At 38.8% G+C, this 25,450-nt stretch overlaps 3 protein-coding genes across 4 annotated transcripts; 2 read left to right on the plus strand and 1 right to left on the minus strand.

Moving 5' to 3' along the window:
• Nucleotides 1-1,442: 1,442 nt before the first annotated feature.
• On the plus strand, nt 1,443-12,722 carry rad21l1 (RAD21 cohesin complex component like 1). Its single transcript, XM_079468354.1, has 14 exons — nt 1,443-1,825; nt 2,529-2,711; nt 2,824-2,953; nt 3,040-3,139; nt 3,248-3,348; nt 3,438-3,533; nt 4,486-4,590; nt 4,949-5,074; nt 5,950-6,179; nt 6,327-6,423; nt 6,641-6,783; nt 6,881-6,994; nt 11,162-11,236; nt 11,927-12,722. Exons 2-14 carry the CDS (start codon nt 2,568-2,570, stop codon nt 12,113-12,115), a joined length of 1,650 nt encoding a protein of 549 aa, XP_079324480.1. The 5' UTR covers nt 1,443-1,825; nt 2,529-2,567; the 3' UTR covers nt 12,116-12,722.
• Nucleotides 12,723-12,946: 224 nt separating this feature from the next.
• On the plus strand, nt 12,947-20,309 carry snpha (syntaphilin a). The gene is made up of 5 exons (XM_079467928.1): nt 12,947-13,063; nt 14,856-14,959; nt 15,377-15,508; nt 15,679-15,828; nt 16,112-20,309. The coding sequence occupies exons 2-5, from the start codon at nt 14,919-14,921 to the stop codon at nt 17,409-17,411; spliced, it is 1,623 nt and encodes a 540-aa protein (XP_079324054.1). The 5' UTR covers nt 12,947-13,063; nt 14,856-14,918; the 3' UTR covers nt 17,412-20,309.
• A 330-nt stretch (nt 20,310-20,639) lies between these two features.
• fkbp1aa (FKBP prolyl isomerase 1Aa) lies at nt 20,640-22,975 on the minus strand. 2 transcript variants are annotated; one of them, XM_079467930.1, is made up of 5 exons: nt 22,767-22,975; nt 22,528-22,575; nt 21,709-21,821; nt 21,335-21,484; nt 20,640-20,978 (listed from the first exon to the last, which is right to left on the minus strand). In XM_079467930.1, the coding sequence occupies exons 1-4, from the start codon at nt 22,801-22,803 to the stop codon at nt 21,356-21,358; spliced, it is 327 nt and encodes a 108-aa protein (XP_079324056.1). In that variant the 5' UTR covers nt 22,804-22,975; the 3' UTR covers nt 20,640-20,978; nt 21,335-21,355. The 2 variants fall into 2 exon arrangements, with proteins under 2 accessions (XP_079324056.1, XP_079324055.1); XM_079467929.1 differs by having other exon boundaries at nt 21,310-21,484; nt 22,767-22,930.
• Between the last annotated feature and the right edge of the window lie 2,475 nt (nt 22,976-25,450).

The raw sequence follows: 25,450 nt of genomic DNA on the forward strand, positions 1-25,450 counted from the left end.
CCATAGTGTTCATGGAGACCATGTACTGATGTGAAGGTCATTCATTATGGAAAATGTAACTGTTGACATTAGTTTGCGGTTTTCTCCTACAGATTTTGCATCAACTCTTGACTTGTTTTCAGTTTCAATTCTTTAAACACCAAAGGAAAATAAAAACAGTAATGCCAGGCGAATTGCAACACAATCAGTTCAATGAATTAGAAATTACCTACATGTTTGTATCACTTTTGTGCTTACCTATTAGGTACCAGATGTTACAAAACGAAGGAGCTACCAGCCAATAGATAAATAAAACATGTATCCATGTTGCCTTGTATCAATGGATAAGAGCAAGGCTTTAAAGAAAGGCTAAATGGGGGAATGAAGGGGAGTCCAAGTAATTTCAGATTCACATTAGATATGATCATTTGAACCATATTTTACATATTTATTTACAATGCAGTTTGTATTTTAAAAACGTCGATGATCAATCATAGCGTATGAACAACATGATTGTGGCCTATTTGTGTATGTTATTCTCCCAAAATGAAAAAATATCTAACATAGGCCTATACAATGAAAAATATGTGACATTTCACAATTATTGTCTTCTTTATACATTTACATATTTGGCAGTCAACTTCATCCTAAGCTTTTGTTCATTAAGTTTCAAATGGTTATTCATTTATGTAAATATGTACAAATTTAACAAAAAGGCAATGGAGCTGTTGCAGAAAAACTAATAAATCATATCTGTCATAGAAGAAATCCTTCTCCCATGTTGATTGTGTGTAAAGCCCGCCCATCTCGGGAACTCAGGTATCAACATTATTTCCCAACTTTCCCGTAGGAAAAGTGACATCAGAGGGCGTTCATGTACCATTTTTTTACCTCGGAAACTCATATTTCTGATAATTCCAAGAGCACATGAAGGCCTGTTATGACATGGCGTTGTTGTTAACACAATGCGCCACCAGTGAGCTGTTTCATGGCATATAGAATGATGATGGTCAGATTACTTTAAAAAGTGTGAAAAGTGAAGTGAAAGTGACCTATTTGTCAGTTATGGTGACCCATACACGAAATGTGACCTCTGCATTTAACCCACCCAGAGAGTAGTGGACACACGCACAGTGCTGCCATCATGTGCTCCCGGAAATTCGTCAGTTCCCCTTGTGGGGTCATGATTCCGAGCTGGTTGTGTTCAGGTGCTTTGTTGTTGGAGAAAATGGGAGACGCCAGATTCATGATTGGGAAATCATATAGGCTATGGTAATAATTTTTACATCCAGTATAGTCTAGTCAGCTTGCCAACTATTCTGAAATATTGGTAAAATACATGCTAGTTGGCAGTGTGTTAAACATGCTTAAATTGATTATTCACGTGGAAGCTGTTGCGGTAAATCGAATAAACCATATCTGTCCGCCATGTTTAAAGTCCCGCCCATCTAGGGAACTCGAGTCGGGTATCAACATTTCCCAACTTCCCAGTGGGAAACGCGACATCTGAGGGCGTTCGTGTTCAATTTTTACATCGAAAACGAATTTCCGATAATTCCTAGAGCACGTGAAGGGCAGTGTAAATGACACTGTTTGAATATTAAAATCTAATGTATAGATAAGTGGCGTTTCACTTAAAACCTGCCATTAATCCAGGTCCTAGATAAAGTCAGGTGTACGTTTATAATAACAGCATCTGCAAATATTTTGAATGCAATTACAAAGACAAAGTAGACAACACAAACAGATTGATTTGAGGAAATGCCGCTTTAAGAAATAAATGGCGGGCTGCACGTGCGAGGTTTCCGTGGACAGCTTTCTGTTTACCTTAAAGTTGGAAACTCAGGTAAGAGGCAAACATAAACGCAAACGATCCTTAACTGTTATAAGTTTGTGTTACTTACTCCTTTAGTGTAGGTTATTTCAGTCAATATAGTAGGAAACTCGAAGGTGGGGCATTTTTATAAATGTTGATGGTCTATAAGAGATAACGGACAACAAATGATTACCGTATTTAAGATACTGTAATACTTTCAAATTAAGTACGGTGTTTAATGGAATAAACGGCATATAAACGTTATTGAGATTGAAATTAACAATAATTCTAAGTTTGTATAAGCCAGTCTATGTGTTAATTGGTAGCGAGAACAGTGAGCTGACCGCTAGCTTTAGACAGCTTGTTGGGCATCATTTTATAGAAATAACCTAAACTATCCGGTATGGTGTCCAGGTAGTTCAGTCGCTGTGGAGACACCCTCTATAAATGTAAATAAACAAGACTTATAGGTTTGTATTGACAGCCTTATATTCATTGTATTCACCGGGGGCTGCTAGAATTTTATAGTTTTATTTCATTAACACTGGATATAGGAATGTATTTGTGTCTGATATTTGACCTGTGTTTTGACTTGCATAACCTTATATGTTTTGTTAATAGTCAATGTTTTCTTGTACAGCTGCTTTGTAACAATGAAAATTGTAAAAAGCACTATATAAATAAATAAAACTTGACTTGACTATAAACGCATTGAGTTATTTGTGTTCCACAGTGTATTTTCTAAATCTTCATTCGCTCAAGAGTGAGGACCATGTTTTATTCTCAACTCTTCACCTCAAAACGAGGAACATTAGCCAAGATCTGGCTGGCAGCGCACTGGGAAAAGAAAATAACCAAAGCATACGTGTTTGAATGTGACCTTGAGACCACCATCAAAGAAATTTTATCCCCACGGGTAAGACTGAAATCCAGTAACTGAATGCGATAGTGTTTTTTATTGTATCGTACATAACTGTTATTTTGTTCCTTGTTTGTGTTTGTGATCCACATCAATTATTAATGCCCAGGTTAAAATTGGCTTGCGAACGTCCGTTCACCTTCTTGTAGGAGTCGTTCGGATATACTCTCGGAAAACTAGATACCTACTTGCAGATTGCAGCGATGCATTGGTCAAAATTAAAGTGGCTTTCCGGCCAGGTGAATGCAAAAACACCTGTGTTGTGTATGTTATCTAAGATCTATAGACTTCTGATACTGTCTAATACTGCATTCTGTAACCACAGGACAGACAGATTTGCCAGAGGATGCATTGGAGGCCACATTTAATAACATCACTTTACAAGAAAAATTCACTGACTTTGACTTCCAGTTGCCTGATCTCAAGTGGGTATATTGTTTCTTTCAATATGACAATTAATTACGCATCACACATATTTTCCAGATATTTCGTTTTGCTACTACTTATTTGGCAAGTTATGTCTATCCCCCTAGCACCATTGATGTGGTAGACCACTTCGCTTTAAACCAGTGTCGCACTGAAGACATTACTCTTAAAGAGACATTGGGGTGCAGCTTTCTTACTGTGGGCCGAGGTAATAGCTTGGATGAGTTTAGAGAAATGGTCTTTACATTTGCTGTACCACACTGTTTATGTCTGCAGTGGTTTTCCATTTATTTACAGGAGAAGAAAACCACACTTATCAAGGGCTTTTTGATCAAAGTTTCAGTGTCCAAGGTGACTGCTTTGGTGATGAAGAAATGCAGGTTGACCTCATTGGTAAAGTTAATAATTCCAGTCTTGGCATTCACATTGTATTTTCACAAATCTAGTAGATGCAGTAATTGAATCACTGTGTGTCACTGCTGAAATATAAAATTGTATCTTAAGAGTCAAAGTTAAATAAAAAAAACACAGAATTTAATGTGGCCAAAATTATTGGCAGTGACATAAATTTTGGGTTTTGCAAAGTTTGCTGCTTCTTTATTTGTAGATTATTTTCCACATGTTTCTATGGTATACTGGATATCCTAAATTAGCATATATTATGTTTTAAAGGCATTTATTGGCAATTACATAATACATGTATAGAGTAAATATTTACGGTGTTGAGGCTTGTTTTACATTTACACTTCCTTGGCCAGGACTGTATGTTCTTACTGTGAACGATTGATCATTGCTTGTCCAGTCATGTGACATGTGCAGCTGGAACAATAGGGAGGCTCAGAGATTATGTATTTTTGTATGCAAAACCAGGCAGCGAGTTCGCATTTTAGGACTTCCGGTTCCATCGCTCCAAAGTCTATGTTTTTTTTTTAAATAAAGTCTGTGGTACACAAGACATCTATTATTTTCACGTTTTGTTCAATGACATGAAACACACCAATTAAAATCTGCTTGTTTTTTTAAAGCCTTATTGTGTCTTAAAACGGAGGTTGCTAAAAGCGACCACTTCCTTTTGTTGGGTACTTTAGACGTCATCGTGCATATAAAGCTCACAAATAATGCAACATGGGCACAAATCTCTTAAAAAGTAGATGTTATAAAGTTTGAAAGTGTTGTCGGAGGCTTGGTGGTGGTGACATAGATATCGAGCGACCTTTCGTGTAGTCTGTTTATATAGCATCGCTATGTAGCAATTACTTCTGGGTTAAGCCTACAAAAATACGTCATCTCTGATCCTCTCCACGCCCAAATTACTCATTCCTTTCTTTGTCTTTTTTGTGATAAGATTTTATAGCAAGCAACAGTAAGGACGCTCTAGTGACTGATTTCTATGGGAACATTCCTAATGAATCACCAGCTACACCTCCTCCAACTGCTGTCAGTGTTGAAGGTACAGTAATATGTGCTGTATTTACATTACTATTTAAACTTTTATGAAACAACCTCATTCAGTATTATTCATGCTTTATTAATTTTGATATTTCATTCAAAAGGTTAGAGAAAATGTTCTAGATTGGTTCCATGTGTTTTACATACAGTAAAAATGTACAGAATTCTACTGTAATGTTACAGTAAAAGTGTACAATGGATGTGTAACACTCTATGACTGCATGCGTCACATGCTTAAATATTAAAGTCTTAACATTGAAGAGAGTGAAGTCTTCTCAACAAGCCTGTCACTATTAGTCTTACCAGTATACCCCTTTGCTTGCAACATTATTATTTACCACAATGTATCCCTTTCAAAGAGCCAGTGTTTGGGAATCAAGAGGTTTCCACTTCAAAGACGGTTGTGAATAGTCCAGCCTTGTATGAAACCACGTTCTTAGTGGATGCGGAGGAAGGCTTCGCTCTTGCACCTGTTGTTACTACATGTGAGTGTGAACTGCTCGGGAGAATTATATGAACAGTCATTTTTGTTCAGATTGAATTAAACTGTTCATATTTGGGGTCACAACTGTATCAAGTCAAGTCAGCTTTATTTATATAGCGCTTTTTACAATTTTCATTGTTACAAAGCAGCTGTACAAGAAAACATTGACTATAAGTAAAACATAAAAGGTTATGGAAGTCAAAACACAGGTCAAATATCAGACACACAATAAATTCCTATATGCAGTGTCAATTAAATAAGACTATCAAATTCTAGTAGCCCCCCCGGCCAGGCAAACAGTGCCAAACAGTATGCAAACGGTGGCGAGGAACCCAAAACAACTGTATGAGGATTTATCTGGTCTTGGGCTTTGTTTTTAAATTGAACCTAGCTCTCACCGGGATCATAGCAAAAGAACCTGACATGGTGTTAAAGATGAAAAACAAACAGGTCTTGAAGCCACAAGAGGGCACTGTTCACTTTAATAGATGTAATAGGAAAGGAATTTGTTTGAGATAAACTTCTAAAATCCAGCAGTATGTATACATTGAATTACATTCTTATATGCATGAAAATCTTTTACAAACATGCAGGATGCTGTATCCCAAAATGCCTTGTGCTAAAAGGTTTAGTTTTAGTGTGATGAGGAATGAACTGGAAGTAATATCAACTGCATTTGTTGAATAAATTGCAAAAGTATAGTTTTTGTAACTCAAACTTTTATTGGAATGTTAAACAAGTTCAAAAGGTTACAAAATAATGTCCCCCTACATGCTGCTGGTTATCTCACACTTATTTTTGAGGCCAGACTATGAATATTTTTAGACATTGTTGCATCACAGCTTCGAGAGTTTAAACAGATGTTTCGTTTCGCAGCATCTTCAATAAAGAAGAGTGGGAAGAGGAAGAGGAAGCTGGTGGTCGATCGGTCAAAGGAGCTAACTAATGATGTCATAAGGGAGCAACTGGCTGACACTTCTGACCTTTTGACCACATTAGAGATAGCTCCACCCACTCAACTGCTCATGGAGTGGAAGGCCAACGGAGGGGTGAAGCAACTGTTCTCGTGTTTCTGCCTTCCAGTCTTACACCCTGATTTAAAGCAGGTATCACACACTCACTTCAGTCTGCTTCTGACCCTGCAGCAGAGCTCTGTTCAGAGCTATCATTAAAGTGTCTGTCCACCGCTATCATTAGTGTCAATGTGGCATTTAGGCAATGCGTCATGGGAAAGCATCCTTTCTTTCCTCTAGCTGTTCCCTTGTAGCATGTCTCCTAGGAGACAGCGGGTGGGTGCAGAAGAGGGAGAGCAGACTGACCCCGAGGAGATGAGAGAGCACACTAGAAAGGGTACGAAGCACAGATTTACAAAATGCCAACCAAAGTCAGTGTCACACGACTGAAAGTCATGTTGTTTTTTCTTCATTTGAATGCAAAAGCAGTGCCTGATCATTCTGCATAACTCTGTGTTCCAAGGAAAAAAAATTAAGCGACACAAGGATGATGAAAGCAGACAGCAGTGCTTTTCCCTGCTAATGCTGGTGTGTGACGTTTGATTTGCATGTAGCTGACAGTGAGGACACTGCTGAGCCAGTACTGGATGAATGGAGTTTGCTGCAGGAGTCTTTAGCTCCAGATATAGCAGCAGACACTTCTGTAGAGTCTTCTGTTAATAATAAAGAACCTCCACTCCCGTGGAACTCCAATAATGTAAGAAAAGATTGGCATCCAATGAAATAAAACATCCTTCTCTGTAAACACAGCTTTAATTTGTTCCTTCCTCTTTTCACACCTCTCTCTGTCGCAGGAGGAGAGTAGGATGGAAGTGACGTATCCAGAGCCTTTTTCTGAAGACTCCGTGTTGACTCATCTATTTAGAGAGGGAAAGGAAACTTCAGTGGTGACACAAATGCGGAAGCAGGTAGGTAGTGCGAAAATACAGACGGAAAAAAATTTGCATCTGTTATTTTTCAATATAAAAAAAATCTGGACTATGTTGTTTTATTGAGTTTATAGTAGGGGTGTCACAATATACTGGTGACAATAATGGTACATTTCAAAACCATGATTATCAATATTCTTTTAATTCAACATATAATATTATAATGAATCAGCTTCTATAATGGTTACAAACTCTCTCTTTCTGCCTCCCTTCACTCTTTTTTTTATAAATACAATATTTGGGCCCAAGCATCAATATGATAATTAGGCACCTATTGTTTTTGTTTGTTGGCTATTGTTGTGCCCAATGAGGAATATTTGATTTAATGCTTTCAGTGAAAAGAAAACAGGAGAGCACTGTGATTAAAGTTTGTGGAGAGAAATGAATGACTTCAGTGTTTTTGCTAGTTTCAGTCCCACACAGTTCAAAGATCCGGCTTGTCCTGTAGATGGTCTGCTCACGCGCTTTAACCTCACACACTAGCAGATGCGTTTTACAGTTTTTGCTCTTGCGAATTAATTTGTGTATGTATATATATATATATATATATATATATATATATATATATATATATATATATATATATACATACATGCAGTAGAATGAGTATATAAATATAAGAATAAAGTTAGAACCCTTTTAGAGCTATCAAAAGTGGATTCGGTCACACCAAATAAGTGCACTTGCGCCTTGCACTTTAGACCATGCGCTTAGATTGTGAAAATAGGCCCTTTTAAGTGAGATTCTAGTGGAAAAATCAATTTGATACTGTGCATAAATAAGATAACATACCAGTGTCTTTTATAGGGCCGTGCAGAGACCTTTAAAGGGGAAGGTGCTCAAAGTATAAAAGGGGCACATGTAACAAGGCTTTAAATAGGTCTGTGCTCAAAACATCAGGACAGCAATACTGTATATCATGATGCATTCCTTGCAGCAAAGGCCGTGATGCAGTTTTGAAAAAGAACCGAAAAGACCCTTAAGTTTAAAAGTAAAAAAAATAATATTTGCACATATTAATACATCTGGGATTAGAAACTGAAGTAAATTTAGTTGGCCAAACCTTAAAGCGATAGTTCACACAAAAATATTTTTTGTTTTTTTATTTACTCACCCTCAGATTGTTCCAATCATGTATACAGTAAATGTTTTTGTTCTGTTGAACACAACAGAATATATTTGGGAGAATGTCAGTAACCAAACAGATCTCAACCCAAATTTTTTGCCATAGTAGGGAAAATAAATGCTATGGGAGTCAATAGGGGATGAGATCTGTTTGGTTACTGACATTCTTCCAAACATCTTCCTTTGTGTTTAACAGAACAAAGACATTTATACAGGTTTGGAACAATCTCAGGGTGAGCAAATTATGATATCATTTTCATTTTGGGTTTAACTGTCCCTTTAAGGATTCCTCTCTGTTATACAGAATACCAGCTGTTATTGTAAACTGTGCAGGACATAAACGTGTCCACTGTATCATTACATATTGGATTGTAAGATTGTAGGCAATATGCTTTAAAACACTGTGGTCTGACATACAGTAATTTACAGGGAGCAGCTGATGTTGAGGGTGCTGCTGCAGTTGCTGTCTTTGCAGTTGCCTGTCCTTGCAGTTGTTGTCTTTGTAGAAAAAAATACTTTTGTCGTATTTAAATAAAATAATTCTGTTCTAACCCTCTTTTGAAATTATAAATGTTTTAAAATAATGATAATAATAATAACAACCTCATTGATATGTATAAGATGTATGAGTATGAGTATGAGAAGTATATCAGAATAAGCCTGTTTTACCAGTCTTTTGACAACTGTTTTGAAGGAACTCTACTGTAAATACTGTAATAATAATACTTCAAAGTATTCATAGTTTGTCAAATAATATAAAAAGACCAGACCCCTCAACTCCTGTTAAAACTTTTCTCCCCAAACAACAAAGATCGATTCAAGAAGCAAACATGTACCTTTGTTTATATTGCTGCGTAGTAACATTAGCAGCAGCTAATGTCACTTCAGTTCAGAGCAGGCTGCACACAAAACAGCGGTGCCGAGCAGGCTACACATACAACAGCTGTAGTCCGAGATGAGGTTGTCAGGTAAAATGTCATCACGTGGGTCATTTTATTTCAGGTTAAACTATTATTGATTTATTTTACTAATAGTTAGATTGAGCAGGCTTCACAAAAGGGCCTTTAATTACAAAAAAATATATTTTTTACCTTGACAGTGCCCAGACTCCTAAACATGGAGAGCTTTTCCACCAACGTGCTGAATCGTTCTCATTGCTAATTCGTTCCGATCCGGGCCACCCAGTACGTAAATGATTTAATTTTCCACCACAGTGCTGATTATGGAGATCTTTAGACTGCAAACACAAATGCGTCACGCTCTGCCTCGTAACACAAGAAACTGAGCTTTAACATCTCTGCACACATTCTATTAGCACGATTCGTCACGGTGAGACAGCCAAGATGAACATTCCGAGAACCGTTTGTAATTGTGCCGTGTCGAACCAGGCTCACGTGGAATCATGCTTAAAACTCACATCAGATCACTTTCATACTTGCATCAGATCATGCTTAAAACGGTTCAATGCAATGGTGGAAAAGAGCTCAAGGAAGCTGATTAAGCTTTACCCTCTGCAAGACTGTGGCTCTCTAGGGCTGAACTTGCCTACTCCTGATGTAAGCTTATGCATTAACTAATGTTCACAAATACAATCTTATTATAAGGTATTACTGAAATTGCATCTAAATGCAATTAATAAGTCTGTTTCATTTTTGAATAGCAACCTGTCTACAGGTACTAATGCTTGCTTTTAGAGTGAGGCATGTGGAACCATCACAGGTGACATAAAATCACTGTCTAAACCTTTACTTTTACTGTTCAGTATTGATCATGATCTCTCCCCAACCACACCTACTACTTCTACTTTCAGCTTTTCCCTTCAGGGGTAGCCACAGCAAATCATTTGCTTCCATCCGTCTTTAAACCATACAACATAGCTGGTCTCACACCTTTCCTTGAGTTCTTGCTGGTACTCTTTTGTCACACATCACTCCAAATAATCTTCTCCACCCTGCCTGTACTCTCCTCTTCACCCCCATTCCAACTTCCCCATTGCTCTGAACAGTTGACCTCAAATACTTAGTCTGATACCTTTTTCTCACCAACCACAACTAATCAACCTTAAAAATGAGTAATTGATGATGGGCCGTTGAAATAAAAGAACCGAGGTGGTAATGTGGGCAGAGCTCATATTCAGCAGCCCCTATATTAGGAAATATGCTGCTTTAAACCAGCTCTTTGGAAGGGAACACTTGAAACTGAGATTTCTGTGCCAGCTGTGGTTCTAACAGTGGCATATAAACATTGCAGCTGGGTATTTAAACTGTTTGCCACATTTACTTATTAGACATCATTTTGACAAGCAGTTAACCAATCAGAGTCTCATCTCCCTTTTCCTTTAAGAGCCAGTTGCATAAGCACCATGGTGTATTCCCTATTTACACAGCGGGACTTGCAAGAGCAAAGACTGGATGCTTCTCTGAGGTTAAGAGTGCGAGCAGTCCATCTACAGGACATGAGATTTTTTATCTTTCTGTACACAATTATAATCGTGAACATTATAATCCATTTATTTAGATTATTTGGCATGTTTTTGTGCTGCTGCATGCATCCCTCTGTGTGAAATAAGCGTACGGGCGCTGTGCACCGCCTATAGACTCATATTATTAATGCGCCCTTCAAACAACCAAAAACATATTGCCCCATTGACTTTAAAACATGTTTCAGTCAGTCAGTGGCGCAGTCTATTTCAGTTGCCTCAAAATAGCAATGCGCCAACAATGCGCCCGAACACCTAGTTTTCAGACAAGCATGCCCATGGGCTCACAAATGGGCACAGATGCATTTGCTTTTTAAGCAATGTGGAGCAGGACGTGAAAATGAAAACTGCTTTGGGCTGGAACTAGCAAAAAACACTTGTTGCGCGGCTTGCTTCTGGTGCCGAGTGCATGATCGAGCCCTTTTTCTTTCAACCTGGTATGTTATGCAGCACGGTAATTCTGTATATGATAAAAGCTTTAGCAACTACGATAAAATTATTTAAAAATGGTCTCATCTGTTTCTATCCCTATGTCTCTGTAGTCTTTACTTCACAGTCAGGATGTCGAGGACAAGAGAATGACCATTCAGGCACGCAAACTTCTCCAAATGCTCAAGGTAAGAAGTGAACAAACATTACTCCACAGGCATCACTGCTATGTTGATATTCATCAGACCTGACATGTCGAGCATGGATGCTGAATTACTGTTAAAATTAGTAATTCGGAGAGTGGGATCATAAGGGTGGGTTCACAGCAGAAACGGATAAGGACCAATTAACAAATGACACGTTGGCAGTGCCAAGTAGTGTATGCTGCATGTTTATGTGTTGATTTATGTTTCTGTGGCACCAGCTTTCTTTCGCATTACATCTCAGTCTTTGTACACTGTTACAATGTGGTACAATATAAAACGTGAAGAAGCGCGGAGGAAAGAAACTGTACATTTAAAATTAATTTTAAAATGCGGAAAAGCATTTAATCTATGGGTTGTATAGACTAATGCAAGACAAACACCTTTGGCTGTGATTGTATCATTGATTTTTCAGCATTTAAACTGCACTGTATTCAGTTAAAAATACTTTTGAGTGTAATTATCTTGTACTGTATGTGTCCGGTACTTGCATTCTGTTTTATTGTATCATTTTGTGTTTGTGTGTGAATGCTCCCATGATAGTTTACGTTTACTTGTGCTAGGGACACCAAAAACTGTTAGACAAACCTGAACCTATAAAAATGAATTAAATTACAAAATAAAATGTCTATGTGTGTGCTCATATAACATAACTTTTTTATTTACTACCCTTAGACACAGAACTGCTCTCCCGATGCCAACTACAGCCTCCATGCTATGTGTGAGAGAGGCAGTCGTTCCTATGTAGCAGCAATATTCTTTTGCCTACTGGTTTTAAAGAAGCAACAGGCATTGAACCTGCACCAAAGCGTCCCTTACTGTGACATCACAGCCACACCTGGGCCCCTCTTCCACTCCCTGTAAAACAAGCTGTCTGTTTCTGAGCTTCAGGAGCCATAAACCAAACTATATGTGAAGTTTAATAAGGGTCATAAGAACACATTTGTTGTTTTTATGCCTGTTCACGGTTCAAAGCACATTGCTTACCAGTTGTGAAATATTCAACGATTGAATAGACCTACTAAAGATTAAATGAAATCCAGAAAGGTTGAGAAATAGTACTTTGTCTCCTGGGTTATTTTTATCTGCATGTGTATAGCGTTTCTTAAATAAAACAAAGTAATATATATATTTAAGGTCCTTCTTATTTTTTATGACTTGGGCTTTACCCAGTACTGTAGAGCAGAAGGCATCACAGCGTACTTTTTTTTGATCAGTTAACAAATTCTATCCATATAAGTTTGTCCATCAGTAAGTTTGTTTGTGTCAGTGCAGCGAATTTATTGAAAAAAAACATTCTGCAATGAATTTAAGTTGTTCGCTGATTCGGTTCCTCAACAGTTTTTGTCCTGTGTTGAGTTCTTATTATTGGTTTGGTTTTCTCCCTTTGCTTGTGAAAGGTGATGTTACCTAACATTTTGACACACCTATATATTATGTATGTATAAATAAAAATAAATACTAAAATGGCAAAGTTCTGTTATGTTTTATTTAAATTTACTTCAGGCAAGTACACGTGCTATCTTTGCTATGTTTATAACCCGTTGTTTGTTTTATAAACTGCTTCTTCGTAGACTGTTTATGGGCTCTCTGTGCCTTTAAGAATTGTCTTTACATCATCGCGCAGACGCATCCGTCTGTTTCTGCAGGGCCCGTGCGCGCTCTCATCAGCAGCATCCCTCCGTACAAGTACCCACTTGCACAACATGACGTCGCGCGCATCACTGGCCTGCGCACAGGGCCACCCCGCATCCACGAACAAACTTCACCGAGATACTGCAGCGGAGCGTTGACGCAAATTCAGGATGAACTGTAAGTGAACTGTATCCCTGTTTTATCCCTTTTGATTATTTCTATCGTGAAACGTCATAAAGGCGACTCTCGCATAACTGGTGCATTGTGCATATAATTAGAATGATGCTGTGATTATAAATATTTCATATCTCAAACACAATACAGTTCCCATGTTATGGTTTTATTAAATGAAATGACGACGTTTGGTGGAGAGGTTAGGGACGCACTGTAGCAGCCCAGAGGATAAGACAGACGAAGTGCTGATATCAGATGCTGTTGTGTAATACAGTCTGTGCCCTTTACTGGACGAGGACGATACACCCGCAACATATGGGGTCTGGTGACGTCAAACACCGAATGAAAGTCAGAAGTGCACTTTTGAATGTAGATGTATCACTTTCTTTTGATGCCTTAGATATTTTCGACATCAGTTATATTGAAATGAAAGGACATACGTGTGTTATCTATATTGCATAATATCTATGGAATTGATGACTTGAATCAACTGCGTAAGTGTATGGAGAAAACATGACTCCAAAACTTGGATGGGCCTATAGTGATGGCAGACTAATGTAACACAAGGAGCAGCCGATTACTTTCATTTCTTTTAGCAGTTTTATAGATACTTAAATAATTTGATTCAGTAGTTAAAGTGCACCATTTGATTTATTCATTTGCGGTATCTGATATTAATGAACGACACACATTTTGATATGGTTTTGTTATTATGGTAGCGCAGTGCAATAGAAACACTTATGGAGGCAGACGCACGTGGAGTTGTTTTACATTCACCTGAACTGAACCCTTTTGTCAGTTGAGCTCAACTAGCAGGCAGTCAATGAGAGATATCCACATTCTTCTTGGTAAAGTGTTAGAACATGTCTGTTTATTATACACACTGCATGTAAAAGCAACCATTTGACACACCTCCGAAGACCATTACAAATCTGGAATAGATCGTGCTCAATTGTGGGCAGAATTGTCCTTTTCCATAGACCTAGAATTAACTGCAAACAGGTGCAACACACTGTCACAAATAAAGACTCAGAACAACATCAGAGCTTTTTCCCAGCTGTCAAATGATTAAGCATTGACAGCCGATAAAAATCCTTTGATTTAAATGTAACACTGCAGCCAGTGAGCTTAAAATGAACATAGCATTATTGTGCGTGGGCAGTAATGGATCTTGCAGTGAACAGGCTTAATCGCTTGACAGACACATAGGCAGGAGGATCCAGCAGTTACAGCATAAATATTCAAAGTACTTTCAGCGACTATGCATAGAAAATACTGTATATGAGAACTCAGTTTGCACTGGCTTTGACATAAATGTTGGATGTCAGTGCACCCAGACACAATCATGTCACTGTTTTGTTTATGAGACACAGTCCATGTTTATAAGTGTGTGAATAGCTCAGTGTATAAGAATTTGTCAGCTGCTGTGTCTATGTTTAGTTTATTTTGTTGATTGTTTTGACTGAATCGTATACAGAAGCATTTATTTTCTTGAGTCATGCAACATTCAGAAACAAATGTATTTTTTCAGCCTTTTTTGTGAAGATGAATTTAACATTTTCAATTCAAAACTTATTTTAAGACATTAGAAACGGATTAGAAACCATTATAATTTGGAACACCGGATACGGCACGCCATGGTGTTTAGTTATTGTTGACACATGAAAAGAAATAATTTAGTCATACAATTGATAGGAACATTCTTTTGATATGTTATGTTGCTTTTTGGCTGTTCCCTAGTTGTTATTATTAAAATATCATGTTATATTCAAATGAATTTGGCTTTGTGTTTTAGAGATATTTGTCCTGTGGAATTCCTGTTTCTTTGGAGACAGACTGTGTAAGTCAGTACATACCCATGTCCCTCACTAGCAGAAGGCCATCTGCTGGTTCTCGCAGGTAATGCGACTTTTCGTGATCAAATTGAATATTTGAATACATGAGAGGAATGCATATCTTCCTTTTTTTAACAATCCGCTTTAGCCATTTTGTAAGTATTGGGTCGACCTTGAACAAAATCTTTTATCACAGACAGTATAAACGTATTAAAGTATTAATAATCATATTTTTCATTTTTTTATATCCTCCCATATAGACTGTAAGTAATCTTATTTGATGATGTTATAAAGGTTTATTTTTCATGACAGAGGTTATAGATTGACAGACTCGAATGCAAAAGGTCTATATTTATTGTGATTTATTGTGATAGTTTGTGATCCTTTAAGAAACGGCCAGTGTTTAGCTTGCAAGGCCTCACTGACAGTATGTGTGATATGGACATCAGAGCTCAGTTGTCAGTGTGTGTTTGTATCATAGAAGGCCTGCTGCCCCCCCGAGCAGCGCTCGACACTCACATGGTGACTCGTCTCTCCGTAGCAGTTATTCAACAGCACCCTGCAAATGTACAGAGACCAATACTGCAACACGTTCCAATCCAACCACACCGCGGTAAGCTGCACGTGCACACACACACACACACACACACATTTAAAGGCAGATTAGATGTATGTCTTTAGGGAAATGTTTAGATGCTTTTAATTTTTTGTTAATTTTATGGCCTTATCCGGCACAAATCTGTAGCCAATGTTGGCGTTTATTTGCTTTTTATTTTGCGCCAGACGGCAAGCGAAGTATGCAGCCTGTAGTGAGAATCACGGCATCCGTCCGCCTGCCCCTGAGCAGTATCTCACCCCCCTACAGCAGAAGGAAGTGTGTATTCGTCACTTACGAGCTCGGCTGAAAGACAATGTGGAAAGGCTTCAGGACCGGTCAGTAATGTTTAAATGTCTCAGCAATGCTACACATACAGTATGCACAGATGCATATAATAACTATAATTCATGCCAGTCTCTAATGCGTCATATATGTTTAGCATTTCTGAATAATACAGCGACCATGGTCTTTCGAATATATTATTATTTCCTAAATTCTTTTTTAAATGATCCAACAATTCATTAATATATTCATATATATTCTGTTTATTTTCTCATCCTAGATCAAATTTAGGGACACTAACATTTCTTTGTTTATATCTGTTTTTTAACATGACAGAGACTCTGAGATTGAGGATTTGCGGATGCGACTGACTCAGATGCAGGACGATTGGATCGAGGAGGAATGTCATCGCGTAGAGGCCCAGCTGGCCCTGAAAGAGGCTCGGATGGAGATCCGGCATCTTCAGCAGGCCGTGGACGCAGTCAGGTCCAATCTAGGTGTCCCTGAGTCAGAGCACCAGGACTGTAAGTCGGAAAGTCCCCGTGCAGGTAGTATTGGGCCACGAATTGGGGCATCAAGGTCTTGTGGCTGCTCTCCAGCCCACACCATGAGTCGCAGTGCCACTTTTACCAGGCTTGGTAGCGAGACATCACCTGGCACCACAGACTGTAATGGAAATGTGCATTCGGAACGCTACATTCCCGCCAACAGAGGGGCAATGACGTTACCCAGAGGTGATGGGCGCACTCATCTTCTTCTGGAAGCCGCTTTGCTGCATGAGCAACTGCCACATGCACAAATATGCCCTGCGTTGTCACGATCCTCCACCCGAGAGAGATTGTGCGGCGGAGAGACAGTCTTGCCGGTTAGTCGATCTTGCCATGCTGTGAACAACAACTGCAGCTGTGGTCCACATAGCTACCTCCCACATCACCACCTGTTTCTGCACCTCCCACAAGAGGAAGCACCTCCTCCTCCCCCACCACCAGCGCCCCCTGGTGCATCAGAGGTAGGTGACAAGCCAGGATACCGTTCACAGGCGTGCAGTCCCACCATAACCTGGATCTCCGAGGAGGGCGGAGGCGAGGAGCTGAGCATCATCACTTCAGCAACGTGCGCACCAGATGTTACCCTAGCTGAGCCGCAGGTATTTTCGCCATCATCTGCGGCTACTTCACCTGCTCAGATGTCTTACGTTACAGAACCTTTGCCGCTTGACAACACGGTTGAATTTACATCATCGACAACAACGGCTATGGTGTTGACCAGACTACATGTTCAGCAGCCTTGCCCCAGATCTTCACCATCTGCAGAATTACCACCACAGGAAGCAGCGCTAGTTACTGTCAGTGATGAAAATGAAGTGGGTGGAGCTTTTGCCGCAGAGGAGGCTGAACCTGCTTCTCAGAGGAGTCACTGGAGCCATTACTTTGTAATTGATCTGTTAGCGGTAGCTGTTCCTGTAGTTCCCACATTGGCATGGTTTTGCCGAGGGGCGAGGAATGAAGGCATGCCCATGTACAACATGGCCTCCCTGCTGCGCGGCTGCTGTGCCGTTGCATTGCATTCTCTAAGGCGGGTTGGCGGTGGCTGCGATCGCAGCCCCTCAGGAACAGGAGGAGCAAGACCTATTTGAAAACATTTGTTTTGCCATACTATCAAAAAAGAACTTCATTCTTTGTCCTTGTCTGTTTCTCCTATTAGCTAAAATATATTTTTGAACCAAAAAGGCCTCCATCCATTAAACCAGTGCTTGTTTGAGACAGGATCTGAGGACTGTGTACCTTATTTGCACAGGCATTTACTTGTTTAATGGCTCTTGCTCATTTCCACCATTTGTTTTACCTTTTCCTTCTGGTTCTTTTCTTATCTGCTGGATTTCCCTTCATTCTATGTTGAAACTAACCGGGCAAAACGGAACCAAATAGAACTGAAAGCAGCAATAAGGTAAAACTCCAAGCTAAGCTGAGAATGTACTGAAACTCTCATTTTAGGCCTTTAAGACTTAATATGGAAGTTATATCAAAGGGTATCAAAGGGTTCTTTGCATTTAGTACATTTCCATGGCATTTGCCTTGTTGGAGGTTACTGTAGTTATATTAACTCATGTGTCATTCTTGAAATATTAATAGAATTTTGTAGGAATCATTCGTAAACCCTTTTACTTATGTATAGAGGTAAATTTGTTTCTAACCTTAAGTGGGTCAGACTGGTACAATTTCAGAAAAACGACATTTCAGATAATCAAGGCTGGACTTACTCATTACCAGTCTTCTCTGTATAAAAATAGACCTACATACAACTTTTTTAGAGTACTGAAAAGAAAAAAACTACGGTCATAGGTGTCTTGCCTCTTTGCTGTCCTGAAAGCGATGCTTTACTTAGTGCATTGAATATTTAAAAAAAAAAAGAGTCTGAAACTAAAGAATCACACAGAACTGTGATTCACAAGAATAATGATGCTCAACTGTGCTGCTAAAGCAGAATTGTGAAACTGCTTGATGTCAATTTGCATATGATTCACATGGTTATTTGAAATGTAGAAAATTGTTTAAATGTCAAACTTCATTGATGACGCTTTTGAAGGTGATGATTTAAGGTATTTAATCTGTTAAGCAGGCAGTTGTTCAAAATATGATCTCAGGTGGAACTCAAGTGAGTAGCATGTAGAGAATGCTAAATAAACGGAAACTCATGAGAGAAGACCCATTCATTACCAAAGGTTTATATCAACAGCTATTAATTGCTGCATGCATCCGTCCAAATTCTAGCTATATACAAGTAAACTACTTATGCAATGGTGTAATACATTTGTAAACTAGTGTATTTAGAGGTAGCACAAAATTGTAAAAATGGCTAATCATGGCAATCTGGTAGAACGGCTGTTGTTAGATGCATGTTAGCACAACTCCTAGCCTAGTTAGAAATAAACTCATTTCATTTTCTATTGACATTTGGATGATCATTTATCTTGATTTGATGTTGCAGTTCCACATACGGTGATACTTAGTTCACTCGGAATAAGCTTTCACTGCTATGCTGATGATACGCAACTTTATATTTCCTCGAAGCCTCACGAAACACAGCAATTCCATCGAATAGTGGAATGCATTGTCGATATAAAAAAGTGGATGAGTAGCAATTTTTTATTACTGAACTCGGACAAAACTGAAGTGTTACTTATCGGACCGAAAACCGCCCTACGTAACAACCAAGAATACTGCTTAACTATTGATGGATGTTCCATAAAACCCTCATCTTCAGCTAAGAATCTTGGCTTTATATTCGATAGTACTCTGTCATTTGAGAACCAGGTCGCCAACACCTGTAAGATTGCGTTTTTCCATCTTAAAAATATATCTAAATTACGTCATATGCTGTCATCATCAGATGCGGAGAAGCTTATACATGCCTTTATGACATCAAGACTAGATTACTGTAATGCACTATTAGGTGGTTGCCCTGCAGGCCTATTACAAAAACTCCAACTGGTCCAAAATGCGGCAGCTCGAGTTCTTACACGTACAAAAAAGTATGAGCATATCAGCCCGGTTCTGTCAACCTTGCACTGGTTACCTATAAAGCATCGCATAAATTTTAAAATCTTGCTTATTACCTATAAAGCCTTGCATGGTTTAGCTCCTCACTACTTGAGAGAACTTCTTACGTATTATAGTCCATCACGTGCACTACGCTCTCAGGCGTCAGGTCAGTTGGTAATACCTAGAATTTCAAAATCAAGTGCAGGCGGCAGATCCTTTTCTTATCTAGCGCCTAAACTTTGGAACAGTCTTCCCTGCAATGTCCGGGAGGCGGACACACTCTGTCAGTTTAAATCTAGACTAAAGACGCATCTTTTTAATCTTGCATACACTAGATTATCATAATTCATGTATTTCAAAGATCTAGGCTGCACTAGTTAGATCAACCGGAACCAGGGACACTTCCAATAACAACTGATGCATTTGTTGCATCAAAGAGTGCAGAACAGTACTCTACTCTCAGCCAGTCTTGTCTCATTGTTCCAAGGTTACAAGAGCGGAGCGGGCAGGGCGCAATCCATTCCTAGACCTGACAAATGCTGGACGAAGGAAGTGACGTCCCTACAAAACTTCAGCCACTATTAGATTATTAATGATAATTTTAAATCTAATTTTTTTATTTTCGCCTTGTTGTGCAAGCACTGTTGAGCTTGTGCAGAGGCTGCAGTTTTTGCCAGAGGGGAACTGGAATCCCCTGGTTAGGCCTGGTTTCCCTCCGAGGTTTTTTTTCTCCTCCAATGGAGTTTTGGGTTCCTCGCCACCGTTTGCATACTGTTTTGCACTGTTTTGCCTGGCCGGGGGGGCTGCTAGAATTTGGTTGTCTTATTTAATTAACACTGCATATAGGAATTTATTGTGTGTCTGATATTTGACCTGTGTTTTGAATTCCATAACCTTTTATGTTTTACTTATAGTCATTTTTTTCTTGTACAGCTGCTTTGTAACAATGAAAATTGTAAAAAGCGCTATATAAATAAAGCTGACTTGACTTGACTCATCCGTTGAAAATTAAGTGATTCATTAAAATGACTAGCCTGCTCAAAATGTTGGTTTTGTTTTTCATTTAGTGCCCGAACCAGGCACAAAACGGGACATGTTTTTCTACGTTCAAAGCAAAATACTGTGTGATACCAAACAATTACAGAAATCACTTAGTTTGGATGAAGACCAATGAGATTCCAGCGTGGCCAGGATATTGCCACAAAATAAAAGCCAAAGAGTTTTGAAATCATCCTGTTGATCATTTGACAAATGTTCCAAAATATTACTATACTACACGTGTTTTACAAAAACACTACTCCACACAACACACCACATACCAGTTTCATGTTTATATAAACAATTTATTTTCAAGTAGTTAATCGTTTTATATTTAACCAGATTTTCCCACCAGAGTGCTTTTACCAGCTCAGCCAAAACCCTGTTGCTGTAATTGTGTTTACAATACAGAAATAAAATATAAAAAACAGGAAGGAAAAAAAGAACATGTTTCATAGTGAGTTTCCAATGATTTAGAGTATACCAGTAAATGATGTCAAGCAGATGAGAAACAAAAAGACAACAAAATATACAAATGTATAACAGAGTTAAGCTAAGTGGCATCGCTCTCAACACAAGCCCCTTTTGAGGATCACGTAGCAATGTTCCTTAAAAAGTTTGACCTGGAAGAAAAAGAAAGAGACTCATTAAACCACTGTCTAGGCCGCGGGCCTTCGATGAGGATTGTGAAGGTTTAATCCACGAGCCTGTTAAATGATCTCCAAAGTATGTTTAAGCTCCTGACTGACTGAGACAAGAATAATCTTCTTAACAGATCATCCTTTAGCTATCAAAGTGATCTATGTACCTGCAGGAACTACGTGCAACATTATGGAAATGTTTTAACATGTGCTATTGTTTATACTCTGACATTGACAAAGCAATTTAAATAAATATACGTTTTAGTTCAAAGTATATTCATAACTGGAAAAATGTGGAAGACCATGCACATACCCTGAAAGAATGAATAGGGAATAACCTGAGTCCAACTGTGGGGGCATTATTCCAAGCCAAGCAGCTCCACGTCAAATATGAGGGTGGCATTGGCAGGAATGATCCCTGGGTGCCCCTTGCTCCCGTAAGCAAAGTCCGGAGTGCAGGTCAGCTTGGCCCTCTGCCCCACACTCATCTGTTACAAGGCGTAAAGTTAATTAAGTTATATTCAGTCCAATAAATCAACATTAACAGATGTTTGAAAAGGGATGCGGAAGGTTACCAAAATAACAAGGTTGTGTGTATTTGGCTTTTTTTATTATTACCAATTAGACAGAGACCTACTTTACGAACTTGACAGTTAGTGGTTGAATGTAGGCCAGCCACATTTATTTCAGAAATCATATCCAACTACAGTACCTGGGCTACTCCCTCATCCCATCCACGGATAACTTCCTGTTTGCCGATCTTGAATTTGAAAGGCTTGCCCCTGTCCCTGGAAGAGTCGAACTTGTGTCCATCTGTCAGAGAACCTGCGAAAAATATTAATCACATGTGAATAATGATGATTTAAACTACTACTACACATTATTATTACAGCAAGATTAAAAACCACATTTAACATCCTGAATCACAGTGAAGTACATTTCAAGTCGCGTTTACGAACACGAGCGTGTTAGAACAGCGTTTGGGGCGTTTTACGCGATGGAGTCGAAGCATCGTGGCACGTTACGAGCGTTCGAAGCCATTTTTTAAACAAACATTTTGAGAATTCATTCAATTTATTCGAGCACTTTGAACGTCAATATTGCCGCGGTTGAATCGTAACATCGTTACGCATAACATGCGTTCCAATTTTAACATTGTGAGCATGCGTTCGACTCGAGCTCTTTCTTTGTTGTTGTTATTTTTCGTGCGATGTAAACATTCGAATAAAACATCCTTAAACAGCTGACACAGCGGACAGTTCACCGGGCTTCGAACCAACCCATTTAGCATAAACGACGCCTATAACCAAAAACCGGCCACGGTCGGTCCAGCACAAGATTTAAACGTTGTTACTAACGGTGCAGATTAAATACGTGGCAAAGATTACGACATTTTTACATCTTTAATATTTTCGCCCACAAAAACTACGACTGCGGTCGTAAAGTATCTTTTGTGTTAATGCAGCTAATCGGCTAATGCTAACTGGCTAACACTATTCGCGCGATTCATCCAACATAACGCTTCACTTACCCACATAGTGCACGACACACGTCTGTCCTTTCTTAGGGAAAGTACTTCCTGGAAAAACATACAAATGCAGAAAAATATAAACATCGAGGTTGAAGGGATTTGCCCCGTGAGCGTGTGTTTAGCTAGCAAGGTAAAGCCTTTTATGGAAACATCAGTGAAATTGTGTCGATTAAAAGTAAGATCGTCTTGAGTATTCCATTATAGTTGTTTGTGAAATGTAGATATGAGACATGTTTTACCGTCTCCGGGAGTAATGGTTTCGACCTCGACACCCATCCTCGCTGGCTGCTTGTTTTTACTCCTGAAGGTCCGCACACAAAATGCGCTTCAATTCAGTAATTGTGATTGAGGGCAGAAAGCGCCGCTGTGCACCACCCACGAGCATATTCCGCCCCTGGTGGACAAACAACGAACAGCGCTATCTGCCAATCCCCACTACAGTTCCTATGGTAACAATAGTTTCCTGTCTATTGATATGTCTCGTCATTAATGTTTGGAGAGGTTGGTGGTGTCTTGTCTTAAGTTGAACTGTTGCAGTATATATAAGCAAGGGCAAGGGTGTTACTTTGGTTTGAGAAGTGGGGGGGGGCACAAAATGGGGGAAACATTTTCATTTGAATCCTGTTTCCTACATTTACATACGTTTAGGCACTATAGTGATACAAAATTATTTTTTCTGCATGAAGTGAGCAAAGTCCGGATGGAGGGCAGCGAGTGATTTTCTCTGTAGGGAATTCACTATCAAAAACTCAAAATACCTTTTTGATTGCTTAAATGGATTAAACCATGAAACCACACAGTTTGTGTAGCAAGTTGATGTTTATGAAGGGGCAAATGCGAGGATTTACAGAGAAACGGAAGAAAAAATGCCGTGTAAATCTGAATCTGCGATCGGGAAGGCCGCTTGGTCCTACATCCGTCGGGAGGACTGCTACGTCCTACTTCTCTGTGGCGATGATGGCGTGCGGTTAAAAATCATAACAAACTAATTTGAAAGTGGGGGGGAAACAGGATTTTGCAAAGAGGAGGGGACATCCTCTTCCCCCCAGTGGAAATTACGCCCCTGAGCAAGGGTGTTTTACAGATGACACATTTACTTTTACCACCAATTTAACTGTGAAGCATTCTCTAAACGCACACGATTGCATATGTTTCCTTTAATATACCGCAGCGTTAAATCTGTTAATTCAAAGAATGTCAAATGATGTTCATCCAATTATCCCAAAAGGGTATTTTCATTTCTAACAACAACCCTCGGCACATACAAGTCAATAATTACAAGTCAGTACAGGGGCCCCTTAGGTGTGTCAACTTCCTGATAAGTCATCATTTTAATGATTACATTTTCTTACAATTTACACTTTCTGCCATTCTTGGTCTGATATACAGTATAGTAACAACATCATCTTATTAATTTAGGTGTGAACTAATTGAACTTGTGGTGAATGTGGCAAAGAGAATGATAATGTTTCACCCTAGAAATGTAGACTCTAAAATTTTTGGGTTATTTCAACCCATTTTAAGGTCAAAAAGTTGGGTTTAATAAAATCCCGAAAATGTTTATATTTGACCCAAGAATAGATTAAAACAACCCAGCATTAAAGTTAAAATAACATAGGTTAATTTATAACCCAACGATTGGGTTTGTCCATTTTTGACTCAATTCTGGGTGGAAATAACCCAAATCTTTTTAAAGTATGCTGTTTCATCTATGCAAGACCGCTTTACTGCCTTTACTACGGGTGGGAAAAACCTCTGATAAGGTTCATGAAGATTAGACTTTTTTTGAATTACGATGAGGAACAATCATGGCATTTGATTTGAAGATGAATCTCTGACTAGACGCATAGACTCGTTGAATTAAGGGTAACTTTTCTTTCTTTTCCAAACTCGGGAGGATGGTAATATCTGGCCTTTTAAAAAGCAAAACAAAAGAACAGTAAGTCATTTTTTATACAGAATATACGTTCCTGAAATGTAACCTTTAGGGTTATTTCCACATTATTTTACATTTATTACATCTTGCCTACTGTATCCAAGATTTTGTTGAAGGGCTTTCGAATAAATTGGGTAAAAGTAATAAACCCACCACCAACAGCACGATAGGTATAGGAGCCAAAAACAATTTGAGTGCCAGGACAACTCTATCTGCATGGCTACAGTACATGCACCTGCTTTATATCCTGTGTAGCTTTAGCCAAACACATCGCTCAGTGTAAACATTCAAGGTAAACATTTCAGACTTCTATGCAAGGGCTGAACTATTGTAAACATAACCTTTCAAACATTCTCACCTGTCTGATAGCAGTGCACTACTGAACTAGGATTTAGTGCTGGTAAATTGTCTCTTTAATGCATGCACTACATTAGCTCAGAAATTTCAAAGCTTGAGAAAGTTACTGACTCACTGTAAGGTCATTGTGGAGATGCCAGCTGACAAACTTCCTCCAAGTTTATTGCAAAACCTAGAAAAGGGAAAAAACATGTGCTCCAGGCCATTGCAGGAAGGGCTTTGAAAAGAAAACTCATCGTCTACATCTGTCAACATTGACCTGAAAAAAAAACTAAGCATATTAGTTATCTAAACTGTATAATGTAAAGTTGATCAAATGTATTAAGTGAAAATGTAATGTGTTCTGGTAAGGTACTGTATTTCATTTTTTTTAGTTAACTAATTTCAGATGTTAGTACAGTGCTGGATGGTTGCTATAGGTGATATGTTGTTATAATTGCTTCCAATGTTTCCTCATCTCTAAGTCGCTTTGGATAAAAGCGTCTGCTAAATGACTAAATGTAAATGTAAATGTAATGTGTGTGTGTCCCTTATGGCTAGCCGCACATTTTGAACAATATCGGTTGGTCATAATCAAATCTATGTAGTGGGTTGGACTCAGCCCTTATAGGGTGACGTCACGGCAAAGTG

This window comes from Barbatula barbatula (assembly GCF_947034865.1).
Source record: "Barbatula barbatula genome assembly, chromosome: 11".
In the NCBI taxonomy this organism is placed as follows: domain Eukaryota; kingdom Metazoa; phylum Chordata; class Actinopteri; order Cypriniformes; family Nemacheilidae; genus Barbatula; species Barbatula barbatula.

Bases quoted from the DNA above. Each gene is read 5' to 3' on its own strand.
- snpha (XM_079467928.1), top strand. From the start codon at position 14,919: ATGTCCCTCACTAGCAGAAGGCCATCTGCTGGTTCTCGCAG. The intron at 14,960-15,376 runs GTAATGCGACTT...TTTGTATCATAG, and splicing joins CCATCTGCTGGTTCTCGCAG to AAGGCCTGCTGCCCCCCCGA. The intron at 15,509-15,678 runs GTAAGCTGCACG...ATTTTGCGCCAG, and splicing joins TCCAATCCAACCACACCGCG to ACGGCAAGCGAAGTATGCAG.
- rad21l1 (XM_079468354.1), top strand. From the start codon at position 2,568: ATGTTTTATTCTCAACTCTTCACCTCAAAACGAGGAACATTAGCCAAG. The intron at 3,140-3,247 runs GTGGGTATATTG...CTATCCCCCTAG, and splicing joins TTCCAGTTGCCTGATCTCAA to CACCATTGATGTGGTAGACC. The intron at 4,591-4,948 runs GTACAGTAATAT...TCCCTTTCAAAG, and splicing joins AACTGCTGTCAGTGTTGAAG to AGCCAGTGTTTGGGAATCAA.
- fkbp1aa (XM_079467930.1), bottom strand. From the start codon at position 22,803: ATGGGTGTCGAGGTCGAAACCATTACTCCCGGAGACG. The intron at 22,576-22,766 runs GTAAAACATGTC...ATGTTTTTCCAG, and splicing joins AACCATTACTCCCGGAGACG to GAAGTACTTTCCCTAAGAAA. The intron at 21,485-21,708 runs GTACTGTAGTTG...GCCTTGTAACAG, and splicing joins GGGATGAGGGAGTAGCCCAG to ATGAGTGTGGGGCAGAGGGC.